The following is a 20,966-nucleotide window of genomic DNA, read 5'->3' as shown; positions in this document are numbered from 1 at the left end:
GCAACTCCAAGCTGGTGGGAGGTGCATCCTGGGAAAGAAACCAATATGGGGACCTGATCCAAGTCGCACCATGCAGCACTAACACCATGACTGACTGAGGGACAGGAACAATAATAACCATAAAACAATAATCAGATATTAAGAGTCACTTTGCGGATCCCCCCTGAACTACCGCTCTGTGAGTCAGTGCTTCCAGATCTATGCTCCAAGACAATGTGATTTTTTCTGTCCGTCCCTTTGCTTGAATGTGTGCCTGCTTTAGAAAGCTATCGGGGAAGTGCATCACTCCCAATTTTGCCGGATGATGGACAGGAATTACCCGACTTCCAGCTTCGCAGATCAGTTGGCTCCACCAGCACAGACCGCAGCTTGGGCCTACGAGCGCAGCACCGCAAGCATTAAGCCAAGGTAGGAGATGACGGGGAGGGCGGGTCATCGTCCAAGAAAATTCCGGTGATGGAGGGCCTAGCACAACAAACAAAATATGCCGAGTTGTAAAGTTAACGCGCTGTTTTATAAGACATTGGGTTTGGAAAACTTCCTCACTTTCAATTATTCAGACGAACGAACAACTTAGCTGGTTTAAAAAGAAGTGGTGGACTTACTGAAATCGGGTGCTAGCTAGCGACATTGTGTCTCCAGCATCGCGATTCTTGCAACTTAATTGCCATTAAGCGAAATGGAAAGTGTGCATTTGGATATATATGAAACGGTGAAATGCGCCAGCTTGATTGCCCGACACTGATCTGATTTCCTGTCTGTTCTGTTGACACATTTTTACGGTTTAACGCTAATTGTGAACTATATTCATAAAACGTCATTCCAGTTAAGTAAATTATGAACAAGTTGTCAAATTGTAGTTTTTCAAAGCGCAACTCGGTAGTACGTATACAGCTGTTTCACCGTTGCCATTTGGTTGTGTGTGTGCAATAGCCGATATTTTGTAATTCGGACTTTAGAATGTTTTGTGATCTTATGGGTTTTGTTTACATTTTGCCGTTTTTAACTAACGCAGTCATACGATCCGTTGTTGTCCTCATCTGTTATTTGAGTCGTAATTTTTCCTGAAACAATAATTCCAGCTCAATGTCTGGATATTATTGAGGTGGAACGCCCTATTATTGTTCTAATTTAGAGAGTCTTTCTTATGGACTTTCTTATGGACGGATAATGAATGAAAAGTGAATGCATATCATAATCATATAATATCTGTTGTGTACCATCATCCCTTTTTTATTTGTGCTGACCTACCGAAGTTCAACCGCATGATTAACGATATCGCAGAGTTGTTACCAGTATCGTATTTGGAATAATATGTATTTATTAAATATGTAATTCTTATTTTTTCCCACCACTCCACAACCGTAATATTATGTAAAAGTATCATAAACTGCGAGTCTTTTCTGTTGTTTAGAAATGCACTGCACTGATACATGATTGTGCCATATTCTATAAACTGTTTATGCAATATTCTTCTGAGTTTGCACCATAAGAAACATAAATTGTTACAGGAATATTAAATTATATGCTACTTTCCTTTATAAAAACAGAAATTTAATTGTTGTGTAATTGAACTAGCTGATAAATTGCTTCACTTTGATAAATAGCATGAGCTGTCAATGTTAAAGCCAAACACGATGACCATTGGCTTTAGCTGGGAAACTGAACAGTATGGATCGATGCCAGCCAGAGTTTGAACTCAGAAGAGTATATGAGCCTGCTGCAACAGTAGATGTCATCCACTACAGTCAGCATGAAAGTGTGATTGACCCCCTTTGCTCAGAACCTGAGTCTTTAGCACTGCAAGTCAACAGTCTTTGTTGTTCCATATGGACAGCAAGGGGCCTTGGCTTACAAATTGCAGCCAACGTTCCTTTGCTGCATATGCTTGTTTATGTATGTACTGTGTAACTACATTGGTCTGGGATGCCCATGCACCCTGTAAATGTTTTACACAAACACATTTCTTCTTGTTGACTTGCATGGTGCATCAACAGATTTCCGTTGGTTTGATGCCAATCTACTTCTGAACTCTTAAATGTGAAAATAAAGTTTAATTTGGATTTTTACATTTTTTAAAATTAATTAGAATGTTGTATAGTACCTGTTGTAGAACAGACACTACCTTTTCAGAGTGATGCCCAGATTGCTGTTTCATCAAACCACTCTCAGTATAGATAGTTTTGGTCGTCCCTGCCTGAACGGTAGTGGCCAACAGGAAATGACGCTTGTGTCTAACAGAACAGTTGTTGGAGTACTTTGTACTCAAAGGTAGGTTTTGCATCTCTGTCTGTAAAACTCAGTCAAAATTGTATTGGTAACAGTGGTGTGTGATAATACTGATGGGAGACCGTGTGTTTGATTCTAGTCAAGCAACAAGATGTGAGCCACTTCAAGCAGCCTAGTTCTGTAGCATTTCAATTTTATGCTAGTAATTTATGGCTTTGCCAATAAAAAAACATCCACGTTTCATGTATCATGTTCAAGCATAGTTGAATTGTGAATTTAAGACATCACTGGAAATGTAGAACTCACAGTTTCAGTACAGGTTAGTTGGTTTTAGTTCCCTGTCCTACACTAGAGCTTTGAGAAGCTGTTATTTGTTATTATACACCTATGTATTGTTAAAAGTAAAACAAGCAAAAACAAGTTGAACCTTAGGCCAGCCTGCTTCATCATTTCTCATATTGATCATATCTGCTACACATTGCAAATGTATCATTTAATGACAGCAAAGGATTATTGGACCTAGGTGTCTGGGTTCTGTCAGCTTATAGGATCTTCATTTGTACTGGTTTGTGAATGAATTTTTTACCTGAGGACACGCTATCACTGTAATATCCAATGGTAAATATTGGGTATTCACCCAACCTTTTACATTGAACTTGTCAACGTTAATTGGTTATCAGAAGTATTTTTAGCAAGGTACATTTGTGATTGATTTAGTCATGAGTTGTATTGTCATAACAGAAAGAGCCTGCTTCCCTTTTTGGTTTGTTTGCTTCCACGTGTAGGCGATATGTACCATATGCCTCACCAAGGCCACATGAAATATTTTGAGATGCCTGTCATACATAAGATTTCCTCTTAAAATTAAGTTCAGCAAAGTTGAGAAATTATAAACAGGCTTAACTAGATTGAAAATATGGTTTCATACTGAGGAGTTCTAATGTTTTTAAAGCTGTCAAGCAAAATGCAAAATTGTTGCTATTCATCACTTATGTAAAACTGAACGTGCAGTTTTGGTCACTCTTTATTAATTATTAACATTGTCAAGTGATTCTGGTTATGTTTCTTCTTTTGCATTGTTTCTATGTCTTCCATATCCAATTAACCTGGTCAGCGATCACATCTGTATTAAATGGATAACATCTGCACATTTTCCATGCCTTTATCGAGTCAGCCATTTCGGTTTCACGAGGCTTACGCGTTGGCTTAAATAAGAGAAAGCAAATACAAATTTGGGTGACTGTCACAGGTGTTCGGAATTTCTCAGTAACAGACTGTTCTTACTTTCCAAACATTCCATGCTTGTAACATCCCAATATCCCAGTTGCATTCATTCATTCATAATTTTGTTGACTTCATTTAATTCTGAATTATCGTTCACCAAAATATTATGTTAGAACAAGTGAAAAATTGCTCCATGAAACATTTTCCAGTGCATTTCAATGAATATTGAAAATGATATTTGATGAGATATGTGCAGTGCAGCTGCCACTCTGTTAGTTTGTTTGAGAAATAACATCTGCCAAATTAAATGGTAGAATCTGATGAGGGGTGCTTGGCACCAAATTTCTCAACTAATTAAACTAATTAATTCTTTCTTGGAATTCTTTTTAGTATTATGTGAAATGTTGGTAAATACCCACTGTCGAGGCTTTGAAATAGCCAAACAGTTAGGCCTAATTGGACTGAAAACATCTGAAGTGTTTTGGATGTGACACATACTGGCTGACATCTCATATTAAACAGCTGTTTCATATGAAGCTGGAAGGATTTAAATCTGTCGGAATTTGATATAAATGAATCGCTTCTCACAGGGCATTCTCTCTGAGCATGTGTGTTTACTGGCAAACCGTTTCATACAGATCCCCTCAAGAAGCTGTTTACACACAAGTGTATGGAAGAAAGTCATCACCATTTGGCAGACAAGCCTTTCTGTGTTTGTTGTTCTGCCTTGTGTAAATGCCACATAGCAAGTTCAAGTGTAATCTGGGTAACAATTAAATTTAACAAGGGTCTAATATGTCATAGTCAGAAGGTCACCAGGAATGACAGTAGGTATGCCACACTAGTGGAAAATGATCTTTCAATTTGGTGAGAGCTGTTAAAAAAATTGCATGTACAGTATTTTAATATTATTTATTTAGTACTTTGGGGTCCCTTCTGGCTTCATATGTGCTTCTCTGGAACAAGTGTGCAAATAAATATTTAATACAATTTGCAGATATTTCAGTATATTGTTATGAACTCACAGTTGTATTCAATATAAAACGTATATGTTCCAGAGACAAAAACACGGCAATATGGAAATTGTACAGGGCAGTGTTTCTGGAGTTCCTCCTCTAATATGTCTCATGTCAACAATCCTACAGCTCAACATATGGAGCAGCACCTCCAGAATCAGAGCTTCTCCAGCGGCAGACCTACGCTTCCAATCATCAACCCTCAACATTCGCCACTGCGCATCATCCCACAGGTAAGGCAACCAAGTGGGGCCATATGCCACGCGACTCCGGACGGTCGGGAATCCGCATCCCTGTATTCACGCCGAGTGTTGTCTACTGCCTCTCAGGGCTGTCTGGAATCTTCGATGCTGGTTTGCACGCTGCTAACAGTAGCACTACTGAAGCGTCAGTCATGAGCTTCCTCTCTGCTGTCGAGTCCCGTACCCCTCAGGCTGGACCTGCCTCTGCATCCCTCCTCCCCCAGTTCAGGACTCCCTCATGGCAGACCGGTATGCAGAGTGGGAATGTGCCTGTTTTTGCGTCCGTGGGCGCATGTTGGCTTGCGTGTGCATGTTTGCACGTGTGTACGTTGCGCTTTTTGCATCTGTGTCTTGTCTGTTTTTGTGTCTGTTTCATAAATGTATCTAATTCTTTGTTTTTGTTTTGTTGGCTTGTTTATGTGTCCGTAGTTTGGTTTCTGTATGCCTTTGCATGACTTTGCCTGGGTTTGAATTGGTATTGATGCACCTGAGAATATGCATATCCTTACTACTGTTGTGTTTGGTTTGACTGTCCCTGCCAGGTATGAATTCATCTGCTGCTACAGAACTTTTTGTCGCTGGAGCCCTGCCCACGGGAACAATCCCCACCCCTTACCAGCACCACAACAGCTTCTCCACCCGCAGTTTCTCAACTGCCCCATCGCTGGCACTTCAGGACGCCAGCTTCACCTCCTCCACAAATGGGATACTGTCTCCTCAAGATCCTATGCTGCAGATCAAGCCCGCCCAGGGGTCGGTGCCACCGGCTCTGCCTTTTGATCGTTTCAGCAGCACCCCTTTGAGCGCCAGCGTTCCGCCGCAGTCCTCTACGTACCGTTCGGCCCAGGAGTCGGCTCCCCACCTCCTGCAGCCTCAGTTTAGCCTGTTGCCCTCTGCCCTGAGTGGGGCCCAGGCAACCCCCCAGACGTATGGCACCTCAGTCTTCGCGGGCTCCCTTGAGAGAGCACTCCAGCGGGAATGTAGTGTCATCAAGCACCATCAGCGGCCTTCCAGTACCCAGTCAATGCAGTCACAGCTTTCCGGCAGCACCCAGCATTCCCTGCAGGGCTACATGGCTGGCGGTGGGGGCGAGATCACCTTCCAGAGCTCCCCCCGTGAGCCAGCCGTGTTGCCCTGCAGCCCCGAGGGAGAATCTACTCAGGTCAGCGACAGCAGACTGCAGCAGAAAACATCTCAGTCCACACTGGAGCAAACTCAGGCCTATCCTTCTTCCATCTCCTCGCCAACATTTTCATCCCCATCTGGTACAAAGAACAAAGACTGTTCCTCCAGACACACCCAGCAGACCCCAGAGGCTAACGAGCCCCACGGAAGCTCCCCAGATCTGCGGCCTCAGGGTTACCCCTCTCCCATCCAGAGGCAGAGTCCTGTCATTGCTGGGCAGCCCCAAACCTACACATCAGCACAGCTACCTAGCCTGATGCCAGTCAGCCCCCTACAGCACTATGTCACTTCACCAACTGTGCCCAACCAAGGCCAGGTTTGCTCTTCCAGCCAGTTGGAGAAGTTGCCTTCTTTCTACAAGACTCTGACCACTTTCTCTGGACAGTCTGTAAATGTAACTCCTGCAAGCCAGTCACTTGTCTATTCTTCTGGTCAGCAACAGGGGCTGCTTTCTGTTGGACGCAGTGAGGAGTATGGGGCCCAGGCACAGGGCAACTGCCAGGGGAATACTGCTCAGAGTTTTTCTTCCAGCCACTCTCAGACCCTGCCAACTGCAAGCTATTCTGCACAGTCCCAGGGACTGGCTACCGTAAGTCTCTCTCAGAGCTACACTTCAGGACATTCCCTCGTCCTGACCTCAGAGGCCCTCTCCTTCTCTTCCACTCGTGCCCAGAATTTACCCACGTCGAGTCCCACCCAGGAGTACATCCTAATGCAGCCTTCTCCCAGCATCAAAACAGAAAACACATTATCACCACAGCCTCAGAAATACTTGCCTCCTGTTCAGTCCCCGACTTTCTCCTTAGCTTCTCATTCTCAAGCCTTACAGAACAACCAGTCCTCAGCTGACTTGAAGCTGCCCTACAGCAAAAGGAAATTGGATGCCAGCACGTTTATCATCTCCAAACAGGAGGGAGATGAGTTTCCTGTTCAGGATTTGCAAGGATTGCAACAGTCCTCCCAAGATCCCACCACTCAGACCCTGGCTGCCTGTGACACTGGAGAACAGAACAAAGCTGGGCATGCAAACTCCAAGGTGGATGACCGATACAACTCACAGAGCGTGATCCGGAGCAGCATGCAGCCCGAGGACCAGATAATGGGCCTAGCACTGTCCGAATCTAAAAAAGATGAAAGGATGGTTTCCTTGAACCACCACAAACAGCATATGACCGCTGCCAGCACCAGCCAAGTGACCACAGACTCAAAGAGGAACTCTCCTCTGTTACAGTCTTCCCACGTAACCATAGGCACAGAGGAGCTTAATAAGCAGCACTCACTCCTGCAGGTTGTGCCCGAGTCGCAGCTGTCGCTAAACCATCAGATACAGGGTGCTAGTGCTCATCAACAGAGTCAGAACCACATGGTACAGCAGACTCAGTACATCCGCTTGCCCAGTGCCCAGGTCCTGCTGGAGCCCTCTCGAGACCTGCAGAGGATTCTGCTTCAGCAGCCCTTGTTTCATTCGGGGTTTGACTCAACTAAGTTATCAACCCAGATGCAGCAGATCCCTGTGCACTACCTGCAAATGGACGATCAGGCTATAGGACACAGTGACAGCCATAGCCAGCAGCAGGTGGTTCTTTCACAGGGCTCAGATGTCCTGAAGATGGGCATTGCCGAAGCCTCCAAGTCTGTCCAGCAGCAGCACCCACTGCCAAAAGAAAACTTTGGCCAAACAAACCAGCATGATGCAAAGCATCATTTTGCCTTGAGTTCCATCTGCTTCCCTGACTCTGTTCTGCTGGGGGACGACAGGAACATCCTGTCCAACGTGGATGACATTTTGGCTGCCACCGCAGCTGCCTGTGGAGTCACCCCTCAGGATTTTGTCAAGGCCACCTCCTCAGAAGGAGAGATACCTTCACTGGCTAACCCCATAGACTCAAAGGGTCACTTCCAGTTTGTGGACACAAGGCATATTTCTCCAAGCTTCTCATCATCACACCCCATCACTGCTAGCACCCATACTGTGGCCATGACACAAAACAGTGCTCATTTGAATATAGGCATCCACCAGTTGCCTAAGAGTGGAAGCTTGGAGCACCAAGCAATTGAGGTGTCAAATGTCTCAATGCAGCACGAATTGACTGGCTCTGCCTTCAGTTCTGGGCAGGACATAGGAGAGAGGGTAGTGGGCTCTCTACATAGGTCCAGGAGCATCAGCCAGGTGCCGCAGGGGGAGAAGAAGACTCTAGTTGAGGATGGAACTGTGGGATACAGCAATGGTTCTTTCAACCCCTGTGGGAGAAGCCTTAATGATGAGAGCACAACCTCCGAGAATGACCTTCAGCAAACTGCTGAGGAGTGCGACCCCATGGGGATTATGAACAAAACCAACCTGCCCAAGGACAGGGATCATGCTCAGAACCTAGGGCAGAAGACTGTAAAATTGGACCAGGCTGGCTCGGAATGTTCCACTAATAGTTTCTCAAAAAAGAAGGCAAAGTCCAAGGGTTCAAATAAGCTTGTGGGTGAGGATGAAAATGGTTACCCCAAATCAGCAAAGAGGAGTGGCCAGGGTAAGCGGCAGAACTCCAGAGGGAGTGAGACCAGCTCACCCTCCACCTCAGATTCCTGCTATGATGGCTATCAGCAGCAGGAGCGGATGCGGCAGAAGATCAGGGAGGTGGAGGAGAAGCAGCCAGAGGTCAAAACAGGATTCATCGGGTCCTTTTTGGACTTCCTGAAATCAGGACCCAAGCAGCAGTTCTCCTCTCCTCCAATAAGAATGCCCAATCGTTCCCGGAAGGCGCCTGCATCCTTCAAAAGGCCCTCCGGTCCCCTTCCTCTGACCTCCAAGCCACAGCCCTTGCCAGCACCATTGACGTCACCAGAAGCTGATGCTGTCAGTACCTGCAAGAGGCTTGATGAGGAACTGAAGAGGAACCTGGAGGCCTTGCCTTCTTTCTCCTCTGATGAGGATGATTCTGTGGGAAAGAACCAAGATCTTCAAAAGAGCATCACTTCTGCCCTTTCTGCATTGGATGACCCTTCAGAGAAGAAGAGTCATTTTGGTAAGACTACTTTAATTCAAAGTGGAAGATTAGTCATTCTCCTTTAGACATTTAATTCCTTTTCTTATTCTTGAAGTGAATGCTATCCATCATCACTGTCAATCAGTGTGCTGTTATAGTGAATTGTAGTCTATGAATACAACTTGGCTTTGCAAATCAGGTCATAAATATTCAATAATTTTCTTTTAATTTATGTTAAAAAATATATTATCTAAGCAGCCTCTGAAAGTTGTGGTTCGTTCCAATTAGTAAGCCATAACACTGTATTGTTTTAGCACACTACTAATATTTGTTATATTTTCTGGTGATTAAGACAGAGAATGCTGTCAATGCATGACCACTTCCCCTGAACGTAATTCCAGGTGTGACAGAGAAAAATAATTCAGGACTCATCATAAAGCAGGAACAATCTCACAACGTGCCTTCGTCAGGGCTAAAGACTGAAAAGCAGGGTCCAGTCACGTCTGTTGAGATGTCTGCACCAGAACAGTTGAAGGAGTTCCCTCCTGACCAGCTGGCCACACAGCTGAACTCTGTAGCCATAGAGGGCCTGACGGACGAGGATCTTTCGGACAGTGGCGGTGAGGGGATGTACCGCGAGCGGGACGAGTTTGTGGTAAAAATCGAGGATATCGAATGCTTGAAGGTGAGACTCTGTCCGGATGCATATTTCTTTACATAAGCCCAGCCACTGAAATCTTTTCAATAAGATTGCACTCTCAGAAATTAATTTGATCATCTTGACATATTTTTCCTCTTTATTCTGTGCAATAATGCAAAAGAGATATTGTTATGCACAGTGCAGAATAGGTCGTTGAGACCCTGCAAGAATAGACTGCACAAATTTTGAATGCCATTATAAATATGTATGTCATTCACATAATATTTACAGGAAAACGCACCTCGCTTGCTGAAATCTGTGTGTTGTTACACCATTTCAATCTAAATGTACTGTAGCTTGATTTGTTGTCTTAAAGGGAACCTCCACTAGAAAAAACGTTCTCAAAAGTCCTTTGTTTATAAACACAACTGAGCAATGCACTATGGGATCGCTGGCCCTTTGGCTCCCTTTTTGGGAGAGCTGGCTGTCCTTGGTATGCCACTGTAGGTTTCATGTTCCTTGCTATTAATGTATTTGCATTCAAGTGAATTTCTTGCATTCACATCAGTCATCTTCCCCTTCCAAAAGGGAGACTTTGGAACCAGAGTGCCAACAATCGCATAGTGCCTGTACAAATTATTTAAAAATCACAAAGATAATGACATGTAGCCATGGGTAGGAATGCTGATGTCAATATACTTTTAGTATCAAATTGCTACAAGTTTTTCCCACTTATTTCATAAGGAATGATTGTTTAACTCTTTGGAGTTTGTCATGTCAGGTATTGGATGTCTGTATTATGGTCTACAGAATGAATAATATATATATATATAGTATATATGTATATATATATATATATATATATATATATATATATATAATATATATATATATATATATAATTATATATATTCTCCACTAGATTAGCGCAGTTACATGTATATGAATACTGGGGGAGAATGCTGGTGCTCTTTGAGCAGAATCAGATTGCTTGCAGTAGCATTTTACAATGTGGGACAGTTAAACCGTTGTCTGTTTCTACATTGCACTTATTCTTTTCTGTTGCAATGTGTCATATTTCATGTTGGCAGATGACATTAACAGCAGGGCATGAGCCCCCTGCCATCTGGAAGGTACAGAAAGCCTTACTGCAGAAATTTGTGCCTGAGCTGAGGGACGGAACCCGAGTGTTTTCAGCCACTAACAGCGTACGTACAAAATAATACCCATGATCCACAAGGCCCACACTGACAGCTCTTGGAATATTTTGTATTATATGCTGCTGTGCTTTCCCATTTTGCATAATAATTTAGAGGATGCCATCTATAAAAGAGATGCAATAACTGATATACACAATTGGTATCATAGATTAATTCTGAATTTATTTATAATTGGCATAAACAATAGAACCGAGTATGTCTGTTGTTGTGATTGATGAAATTGTATGAATGTTACTTAAATAACTAACTTTGAGCTCTTTGGGAATATGGATCTGCTGTCCACTCTGTCCTGTAGTATTTAGGGTACTTTGGGGATGCAAAGACCTTGTACAGGAGAGTGTACGTGAAGTTCATCGACACTGTAAATAAGAGGGAGTACGTTCGGGTCTGCAGCAGGAAACCAAGGTGCAAACCCATGCACTCCATGAGGTATGAATTCTGCCACCTGAACCTGTGTACTTGTACTTAGCCCCAGTGATGGCCGCTGGGATTGATCTGGCCTTAAAGGAATAGTTCATAATTTTCAGTTGTCATTTAGCAGAAACATTTGAGCAAAGCCACTTACAAAAATGACTTTCTTAGGTTTTTGGATATTATTTCTGTTTTATTGTGTTTTTATCAATTGGCCTCGACAGCGGTTTATGTGCAATGGAGGATATTTCAGATGCAGAAATTTTGGGCAGTCAGCCAGCTATACAGTGGCTGATATAGGGGCACATTTGTTGGCACTGTTGGGTATCTAGTATTTAGGTTAAGCTTTTGAGAGAGATACCATGTATTGCATGGACCATGAACAAGTTTGCCGTGTCAAATCATACCTCTGTCTCGAAAGCCGCAACCTAAAAACTAGTCAGTTATCTGACAGCACATAACTGACTAAGATATTTACATCCTGAGGCATGTTCTGTGCATACAATTACAAGTACTGCACATGCTCCGCTTCATTTCATAGTCTCTTTTTTATCCTGTACCAGCCATAGATTAGTATATTTGTAGGTATTTTTCTAGTTTTGTTGAAACAAAGTACTCAAGTTAAAAACAAAGTACTGTTAAAATCTTACATCCACGGATGTATGTAATGTTCTATGGGGTGGGGGTTATGTGTTGTGTTTTTTTCTTATTATGTGTCTTGACTGTTTTGCTGTGATTGTTTGCTGTTCTGTCATGAGCACACTGAGGCAAATACAACTAAGTTGTATGGCAATAAATTATTGAATCTTGAATCAAGTATTTCATTGCTGTTTGGGCCAGAGGTTCCCACGCTAAGGCCCTGCTCGGCCAGAGAGCGGCGTCCGCTGCGGTGACCGACCCCTGTGCGCCGAAGCCTGCGTCCAGCAAGCCCCCCGCCAAACCCAAAGCGAAGCAGCCCAAGGTCAAGGCAGAGCCGCCACCCAAAAAGAGGAAGAAGTGGAAGGAGTTCTCCTCTTCGCCCACCGTGTTGTCCCCGGAGGCTGTGAGCGAAGACGATGGTCAGGCACTCCTCCTGTTCAGAGAGATTAAACTCTAAGTAGTTTTCAGATAAGTGTCCTGTATGTGTTTTAAGCTTGTTTTAGTTGCCAAGTGCTTGACAGCCTTAACCTCTTTGATAAAATATATTTATGTGGTTGTTAAATACATTTGTGCTTGTAAGGTTTAAGTCAAGTGTGCCTGGGCTAATTTGTTACACTTTGTTATACTATTATTGTACTGTACTTAAAAAGAGAGTTCAGAGTTCACTTTTACTTGTGCTGTGCTTATCAGCATGTTTTGTAATTGCGTGTCATCGTCGAAGCCAGATTTCAAAAATCGTTCCAACATTTCACGTTTTCTGTCATGAGGCGTGATTGGTCTGTGAGATTTAACTCCACTCCTGGTTGGTTTTTTCCAGAGTTTACTCCTCCAGTCCCCTTTGCCACACGCTTCCTCAACACCAGGACCATGAAGGAGGCCTTCAGGAGCTACGTGGAGCTGCTCATCGGCGTGGCCCTGGACGGCAGTGTGATGGAGACATTGGAGAAGGAGAATGGTGAGCACTGACGTGTCAGTTTGTTTCGCTGGGTGATCTGGTAAAACTATCATGTTATATGTTATTGACAGTATGACGGGATAGAGAAGTAAGAAGTAAACTAAAAGCCTACCATGCCTGTAAAAAAATAAGGATCAATCAAAATAATGTAATTAAATGAAGAAGTATATACTTCTAGGTAAGACTGGGTGATATACCACATCCATGATTATCAAAAGTTTTTAAGTGTATAATAACAATCATTGCTGCCATATGGCCTGTCAGATGTGTTTCCTCTTTTTAAGTAATCATACCTTGGTGCCAACTCCATTATGAGTTTCCGCAAACTTCTCCGTGCCTGTTGTTTGCAAAGTCATGTTTTTTAATGAAATGGTCATTCAGTGGAGTTTCATTCAAACCAGACAATTCACATTAAGTTTGTGTCACAAAAATCATAGCCTACTGTTGCAATGTGCAATTTTTAAAATTCCTTGGATGAATAACAATGAAATACCGTTGACGATGGTGCTGCAGAACCACATACTGCTGCGTGAATTTATAGTGGTAGTTATAGTCTACATAAAAATAAGGCCTGAAGATAGTGATAAAAACTAACTGTGAAAAGTTGGCATGCTCCTTTGAGTGGTGTTTCTTCAGATGCTTTATCAAATGCATTGTGTTGTTAGAAACTGTGCTAATGGCACCTCTTGAAACACTGGCACTGCAGATGTTGCGAGTGGCTGTAGGGCTGTTTTTTGGATTCCACTCTATGTACGTTGCACACAGCAGACATCGTTCCACATACCAACTCATTTCATGAACAACAGCCTCATTCGTAATGGCAGATGGGTAGTGCTTGTTCACGGGAGCAATACCGCATCCAGACAATTGATGTAAACAGAGTAAATGGACAGTCAGAAAGTACGGAGGCAAAGCTTTGCTACAGGCAAGAATTAATATGTCCCTTTCTTTGAATCAAAATCCTGAATATGCTGCAGATGAGCTCCTCCTTCCTCACATGAAAAGAGTAGACGGGATGATCACAGACAACAGGAGGAGGCTGCTGCCCAAACTGCGTGTGGGGCAGCTGTTTAAGGTGAGTCCCTCTGTTGGTCTGTTTTACGCCTGAAATTGAATTTATTTTTTAAAAACAGCACCAGTTTTTCCTGGCTGGAAAATATACAAAGATTCTGTCGGTATTTTCCCCTCACTTCTCGCTTCTTTTGCTTGTGCTTGAAATGTATTGTGGAACCTTCTGGAAAGATGGGGCCCAAGAGTAGCTTTGATATAAAACCATGCAACCTGATGTTGAGTTGTATAAATGCTTGATGGATGCTTGGGATGTTTAACATCTTAAATATTAATTCCTATTCAGTACTTTTTTACCATTTTAGTTTCAAGTATCTTTTCAAATACCATGCTGTGCTTTTTTTTTTTGGTCTTTGCCTAGCCAGCCATATTTGGTTAATGAATTTTGTATCATTCCTCCAACAGAATGCACTGGACAGCTTCCCAGAGCTGTCCGTGGTGGCAGAGTTGACAAAAGATGGCGAAACCCCTACCTTTAAAGTGCGGTTGAGTGGAAAAGCCTACCACAAGAAAACTATGAGACCTTCAAAAGCCTCAAGCAAATTACCCCTGGTAGGATTCTCAGACTTGTGTCTTATCCATGTAAAGCTTTACTCTGTTTTAAATTAAAGGGAAAAGGGTTCAATATTTTCTTATTGTCTTGTAGTTATGTTTATCCTGACAGCCATCTAATGTGGGGTGAAATTATGAAAAGGGTTTAATACATATACCGTGGATGAACAAGTCCTGTCATTGCATAGGGAAAGAGCACCACAATCACATTGCTTGTCTGAGGCTGTCAGAAATAGCCCCAAAACTGCATACCTTTCAGACATAGACAGTAACCTCATCAGTATCAACACCAAAATTACCAGTTTGCATGGAGTGATATACTGACCTCAATTGGCTCTTTGTCCATTTTTTTTTTACCCGAATGTGAACAAAAATCACAGCTATACATCAGCAGTTACAAGGTTTGTTCACTAGAGGGCACCAACATGTTGTCGTGAGAGCCACTTTCTTGCACTTGTCTGAGTCTTATCACAAAGCGTTAGGAGTCTGCAGAAAATTGCCTCCCACTCTATACTTATGTAAATATGGTGTTTCGCAGTGAACGTTCTGTTCCTCTTCTGAATGCAGTCGTGCTCTGTCCTTAGACGTTTTCACATTTCCTTGAATTATCCTTCCGCTTAAAGCCTCGCTTCAGGGGTTTCATGCAGTTCTGTTTACAAAATAAGAGCGTATAGCTGGGCTGCTTCCTGAATGTGCTGCAGGTGTTGTAAAGGAAAAACAAAACCTCTGTGACCTTTGCTACTCCCTACAGGAATACACAGTAGAGAAGGAGAAAACGCAGTGGTTTTCGCTCTACCATTCTCTCCAGCATTACAAGTACCACACCTTCCTGATTTGTAAAGACGAGGTAAGACTCTTCCACCCTATCTGCATTCATCACTTAAATGGCATCTTAAGAATTTTGCCCTGCGTTCTCAAAAGGAAAAAAAACCCATGTGCCCTGCCACGGAATGCGGCAGAACAGGTTACGGAATTTTCACTCAGCTGTGCCATAGAGGTCACACATGCAGAGCGGTCACGTCGCCTTGTCTCCCCCCCACCCCTCCGTCCCCCCCCCCCCCAGATCGCATCTCTTCAGACACAGGGCCGGGACCTGGGGCAAGAGGAGATGGTGCAGCTGTGCATGGGCGACGGCAAGTGGGTGGAGGGCCTCTTCGACAAGTTCGGCGAGCTGCTGACGCAGGTGCAGCAGACCTGCCTGTTGTAGCCGGAGCACGTTAGCGGCTAGCGGCGGACGGCTAGCCGGCCCGACGGAACTGCTGACTCGTCATCAAATTTTGTTAAAGCACTAATCAACACACAGTAAAGACCAAATCATTCACTGGTATGCAGTGGTGCCAGGTCTCACAAGCTCTTTGCATTTTCTCTTCAGTAATGGAAATGCTCGATTGCAAGGTGCTAAAAAGGCAGAGTAGAGTGATTTCACTCTGTTTTAGTTTTGTATTTTTTTATTTTTTGCTTTTTTTTTTTGTTCTTTTCATAGCTGGCCAACAGTTCTTTTCCATTTTATTTTTATGTATTTTATTGAAAGAACCGTGATGGATTAAACTGTTAACCATGCGCTAGAACAGAGCAACTTGCATAGGAATCAGTATATTTTCAATCAGACAAAAGTACCTTGCTACTTATCACCTTATCACAGTGCCAGTGATTGCGGTGATGGTGGAGATGTTTATATAGATATATATATGTGTGTGTGTGTGTGTGTGTGGGTGTGGGTGTACGCGCGTACATGTTAGTGTGCGTGCATGCGCGCGCGCGTGTGTATGTGTGTAAAACATCCATTTTTTCAATGGAGTGCCAAATTTATATAGAGTATTGTACATTTTGTAAAGAAAAGTGTTTTGCCATTACATCCTTTTATGAAAGAAATTGACATAATATAGATATCTAAATCTTTTATGCTTCAAAGACTCCTTTTATTATAACAATGGTTATAAATCTAAGTATGGAGTTGGTGCAATTCTAATACTGCTTTTTGTTATGTATTGTAATAAAATGCAATGACCTTAACTATTTTCATTGAGGAAAAAAAGAAATTGCCTTTATACTTTTCTTTTTCAAATGTACATTTTATCTCACTAAATTTTTCACAAAAGGAAATATTGTGGTCAAATTTGTTCCATACATATTTGTAATACGCTTTTCATTGTTTTCAAAAAAGAAGCCCTATACATTTGTATGTTGATTACCTATTGTAAACTATATATCTTGAAAATCTTCCTTTATTAATACAAGTATGTCTCAATTTTAAGCCGGATATGCACACAGTACTGGACTAGTTTTGCTTCTCAAGTGTAGCTGTGTTACACATTGCAATTATTTTCAGATATGTGAAAATAAATTTCTTACTAAACAAGAATATATTTAGGTATTGCTCATTTTGTCTCGTCCCAAGTTGTATTATTGTGCATGTATACATACAAGCATGTTGTAAATGTCATTATCCTGGTTTTATTGGTTGTCTGATGACACATTTTCTCTTTAACCACTGCTAATGTGATTCGTGATCTTCGGGCAGTTCACAACCACCATTTCCTGGCTTCTCAATGTGTTAACGGCTGACAGTGTGATGAGAAGTGGTGTCAGAGGTATTGCTGTAGCGCTGTGCCCTTCGGCTGCTCCCGAAGCAAGATGGCGACATGATGAATAATGAAACCCGGCGTGACTGCAGAGTATGTGTGCATGAGTCAGCCAGCTCTGCAGTGTCAAAGTCACGGTACACACCATGTTCCACAAAACCCCCGTGTTATCACCTGCTCCTTATCAGCTGAAGTGTGTAGATAAAGAACAGGTTGCATTGTTTGGTGTGAGAATGGATGGTGGAATTTTACCGTGATGAATTCATGAGTCGGCCTCCGCTACTAATCTTGTCAACACGCGTTTGGAGATTCCTTGAGGCTTATGCCTGCATTGGACACGCTGGACACACAAGAGTCATGTGGACAGAAGCGGATGTATACTGCGCTGTTATGCCTACTGACTGAGGTTTGCTGAAACGATGCAGGCTATACAAGGTGGGGTTTGTTATGCTAATGCAAGGAATGGGCTTCCACTGGATACAAAGGTTACACAAGTCCTGGGTTTGGAAAATGACAACTTGAATTCTGTTTGCATAGCATGACCCGAGTCCTTTTTTCCCCCCAGGTTTTTGCCTGATTCCTCACTCCATATGGGCAGGGAAAATAGGTTGTGCATGATACAGTTTCATTGGATGAAGGCTGACTTTACATGAAAGCAGAATTCTAATGTAAACAGTTGCACCTGTCCATAGGGGAATCTGACATGACCGATCTGATCTCGCTGACCAACACTAGCCTCTTTATCTGCGCTAACATTTCTTTTTGGTTTTTCCAATGCTTCCAATTCTAACTTAATGTCAGAATTAGTCTTTATAACTGCAGCTACTGTTGTACCACGTTGAAAGGGCCTATCTTGTCGTTGGCTCTCCCAAAGGCTATATGTTCCTCGAATCTTGGAAACCGCATTTTCGACATTTTCAGTGGTGGCTCATTTCATGCAAACTGTGTTCTCTTCCGCGCTCAAGAGACGGTGGGCTGGCCAACCAAATTTGAATAAACACAATGAAGCGGACTTCTCCGTCTGCACAAAAGCACTCTTGTTATCTAACATTTCTGAACAAATGAGGCTGCTGTCGGGAATGACAATGTCTACTTCAGCTGGGAGCTCGGGCTCCGAGTACGTTTGTTACGAGGAGAAATGGATGTTTGTTAAACTTTTTTGTTAAAAAAAGGTCAAGGATACAGCTAAAATTTATGAATATTAATTTTGCACATAGTTTTGTAAGTGGGCTAGAAATTGGAAGCTCTTTGTTGCTTGAATTGCATTCAGAGTCCACTGTACATGTAATTTTCTCTACAAATGACTACAATGGGTAGCTTTTGAAATATTGATGATTTTTTTTTCTCCATTAAATGAAGCTAAACTTATTTGGTTTTACAGGAGAATTCTATCATTGCAAATTGCGGTTTTGTGTATTTCAATGAGATGACATCCCAATCCTCTGCCAATGTAAATGCACATAATGGTCCCTCATACATGGCATTATTACTGAGATATTGCATTTGATTATTGCATTATTACATTTCTACTGTTCAAAATATGGTTTTATTTTGCAACAAATTTCCCTTTCAAAATTCCCTTTCATTTTTGACCAGTGCATTAACAAAAAACCTTCATAGATGAATTACTGTTAACATCACTCAGATCTTCTACTGCCAGAAGTATAAAAGCAACCCTAGATAATCAGCTCAGCTCCTCTTTCCACGTAGTGGCATTGAGTGATGTATGCAGATTTCTTCTATACAACATCTATAGAATCTTCCTCAATTACAAGTCTCCCTGCTTGCACCACTAAGCCCCAGCAGGTAATGTAGAATGCAGCCACGCAACTTGTCTACAATTTACCCAAGCATGCTCATGTCTCCTCACCTCATGGTAGAGCTCCACCATACCTCCAATCAATCTTGCAACCCTACACTAAGGTGATGGGCTCTCCCCTTCCTGCATGGCTGCTTGTCTTAGTCATGATGCTTGCCTGTACTGGCCTCACAATGATGGAACGAGCTTCCCACATTGGTCAGGACAGAATAATCTTGGCCATCTTCACTTCTTGGTTCCCCTCCTATCCCCACCACCTAACACTTGCACCTTTTGTACCAGTTCAGGGTATGGTATTTTAATTTTTTTATTTAATGTTTTTTTTAATGTTTTTGAACACTGCACACTGACCTCCCCTGGCTGACTTATTTCCCCTCAATCACTGGACTGACTTTTTCATGTTAATTTTCAAAGACATATCACCAGATCCATCTCACTCTTCAGGAAGAGACAGCGGATCACCTGTGTCCGGTAGTAAGCATGGTGGTTTTGTGCGATCTTTGTAGATATGTAAGCAAAAGAAATGCCGGATTTTTAGAAACAACTTGCTGCTTCAAAGCTTGTTCTGGCCGCAACAGAATACAGTTGTGTTTCATTTACAGTCTAAGCCTGGATCAGATAATTTGCTATGTGAATGTTATGTAACGTAATGTAATATTTTGAGCATTAAAACCATTCTCCAAATTCTGCTTGACCGACAGCTGAAAAGAAATGGCACTCATTAAGTGGCCTAAAGCACTGCCTAAACATGTGTAGTGATATGTTTCTGAAGCTGTCTAACTAACAGTGAATTCATCATTAGTGCAGTGGTTAGCGTAGCCACCTCTCCCACTGGAGACCAAGCTTAGATCCATGCCATAGGATTCGTACACATAAGAACTATCCTTAGTGTACCCTGCTTCTTAATAATTAATAAATGGAGTGTGGAATAGCGTTTGGAATCTGTTTGTAAAATTCATGTTTTCTTGGCTTCAGTGAGCTATTTTCACTAACCCCAGAAGTGAAACTAGTTGTTTACAGTATATTGCCACTAGTAAATGGAGATTCTTAAAATAGCATTGTCCAAGGTAGGTTGGAGGGGAGGAGTTGTATAACCTGTTTGGAATCACACGGGCGCATCTAAAGGAAGACACAACTTTACTGGAGACTTAGGCGTACCTGCTTTTGGCTACAAATACGTCGTTTTATTTACGTCGGTGTGTAATATCTAATAATAGTAGTTGGTGAGTTATAAAGGTGAGTTATAAAAACTTAAATATGTATGTATGTGGAATATATTTTTATATATCAATATCACAAACCCTCTGAGGTGTTCCTCAGGTGTTTCTTCCTTACCCCAGGGGTAGGAAGTAATTTACCATATTTTCCACCCACTGGATCTGGATATTCTGCTTGTTCAATTTTCTCTGGAAACAACTTCGCTCTGTGCTTTGCATCGTTTTCTTGAAACATGTGATTTAGGCATACGATTGAATGATTCATGCCTTTAAGGAAACATAGTCTTTGTTTAAATATTACTCATACTATTCGTTTGGGGCTGGTGTACTGTAGTTAAGATGAAGCGTGTTGTGATGGCACTCTAAGCCATGGGCTTGAGTTGGAGGTGGGATCCAGCAGTTATACCCTTGACAAGGAGAAATTCTTTACATCACCACTACAAAATTAAATAAAGCGTTACAAACTGGTTTGTAAGCATTAGTAGGAAAGTGATTTTCGCTTAAGAAATGTATAATAATCTTAATCAATAATCTTCTGGCATAGTTGCATTTTCTTCATGGTTACATTTTCTTTATTTTTTCCTTGCTGTTCTAAAACAGCACGGAACACTCCTCTGTTTGAGGTCGCGATCAGACTCTGCATCGGCTGTATTTGATGAAGGCAGATTCGCAGTACATGTGCTTTCAGAGAACAACAGAAGATTTGAGCCCGACGGCAGACCTATACACTCCTCCCCAGTGCTGCATTCCTTTGACGCAGCACCTGGAGAAAATGAGATTACAGGAAATGATGTAGCGGATCACTTCCTGCTCAAGCACTTCTGTTTTTACTTTTGACTGGCATTTTATCTTAGGTCAATGTTAATGCAAACATTATTTATTTATTTATTTATTTATTTATTTCAATCAAACAGGATGCCTGTGGGTCCGTATGCCACTGCTTCTATAGTGGTGCCACTGTTATAATTAACCTGATAGCTCAATGACTT

At 42.3% G+C, this 20,966-nt stretch overlaps 1 protein-coding gene across 1 annotated transcript; it reads left to right on the top strand.

Annotated features, from left to right (window-relative positions):
* Positions 1-16,723, top strand: LOC135255256 (glutamine and serine-rich protein 1-like). Its single transcript, XM_064336163.1, has 13 exons — positions 1-408; positions 4,599-4,702; positions 4,799-4,960; positions 5,254-8,913; positions 9,276-9,559; positions 10,606-10,722; positions 11,030-11,163; positions 11,986-12,203; positions 12,602-12,739; positions 13,717-13,814; positions 14,213-14,359; positions 15,111-15,206; positions 15,423-16,723. Exons 1-13 carry the CDS (start codon positions 302-304, stop codon positions 15,564-15,566), a joined length of 5,409 nt encoding a protein of 1,802 aa, XP_064192233.1. The 5' UTR covers positions 1-301; the 3' UTR covers positions 15,567-16,723.
* Positions 16,724-20,966: the final 4,243 nt, after the last annotated feature.

Source organism: Anguilla rostrata, chromosome 5, assembly GCF_018555375.3.
Source record: "Anguilla rostrata isolate EN2019 chromosome 5, ASM1855537v3, whole genome shotgun sequence".
In the NCBI taxonomy this organism is placed as follows: Eukaryota; Metazoa; Chordata; class Actinopteri; order Anguilliformes; family Anguillidae; genus Anguilla; species Anguilla rostrata.
The sequence above is the reverse complement of the archived record's forward strand: the minus strand, read 5'-3'. Positions and strand labels throughout refer to the sequence as shown.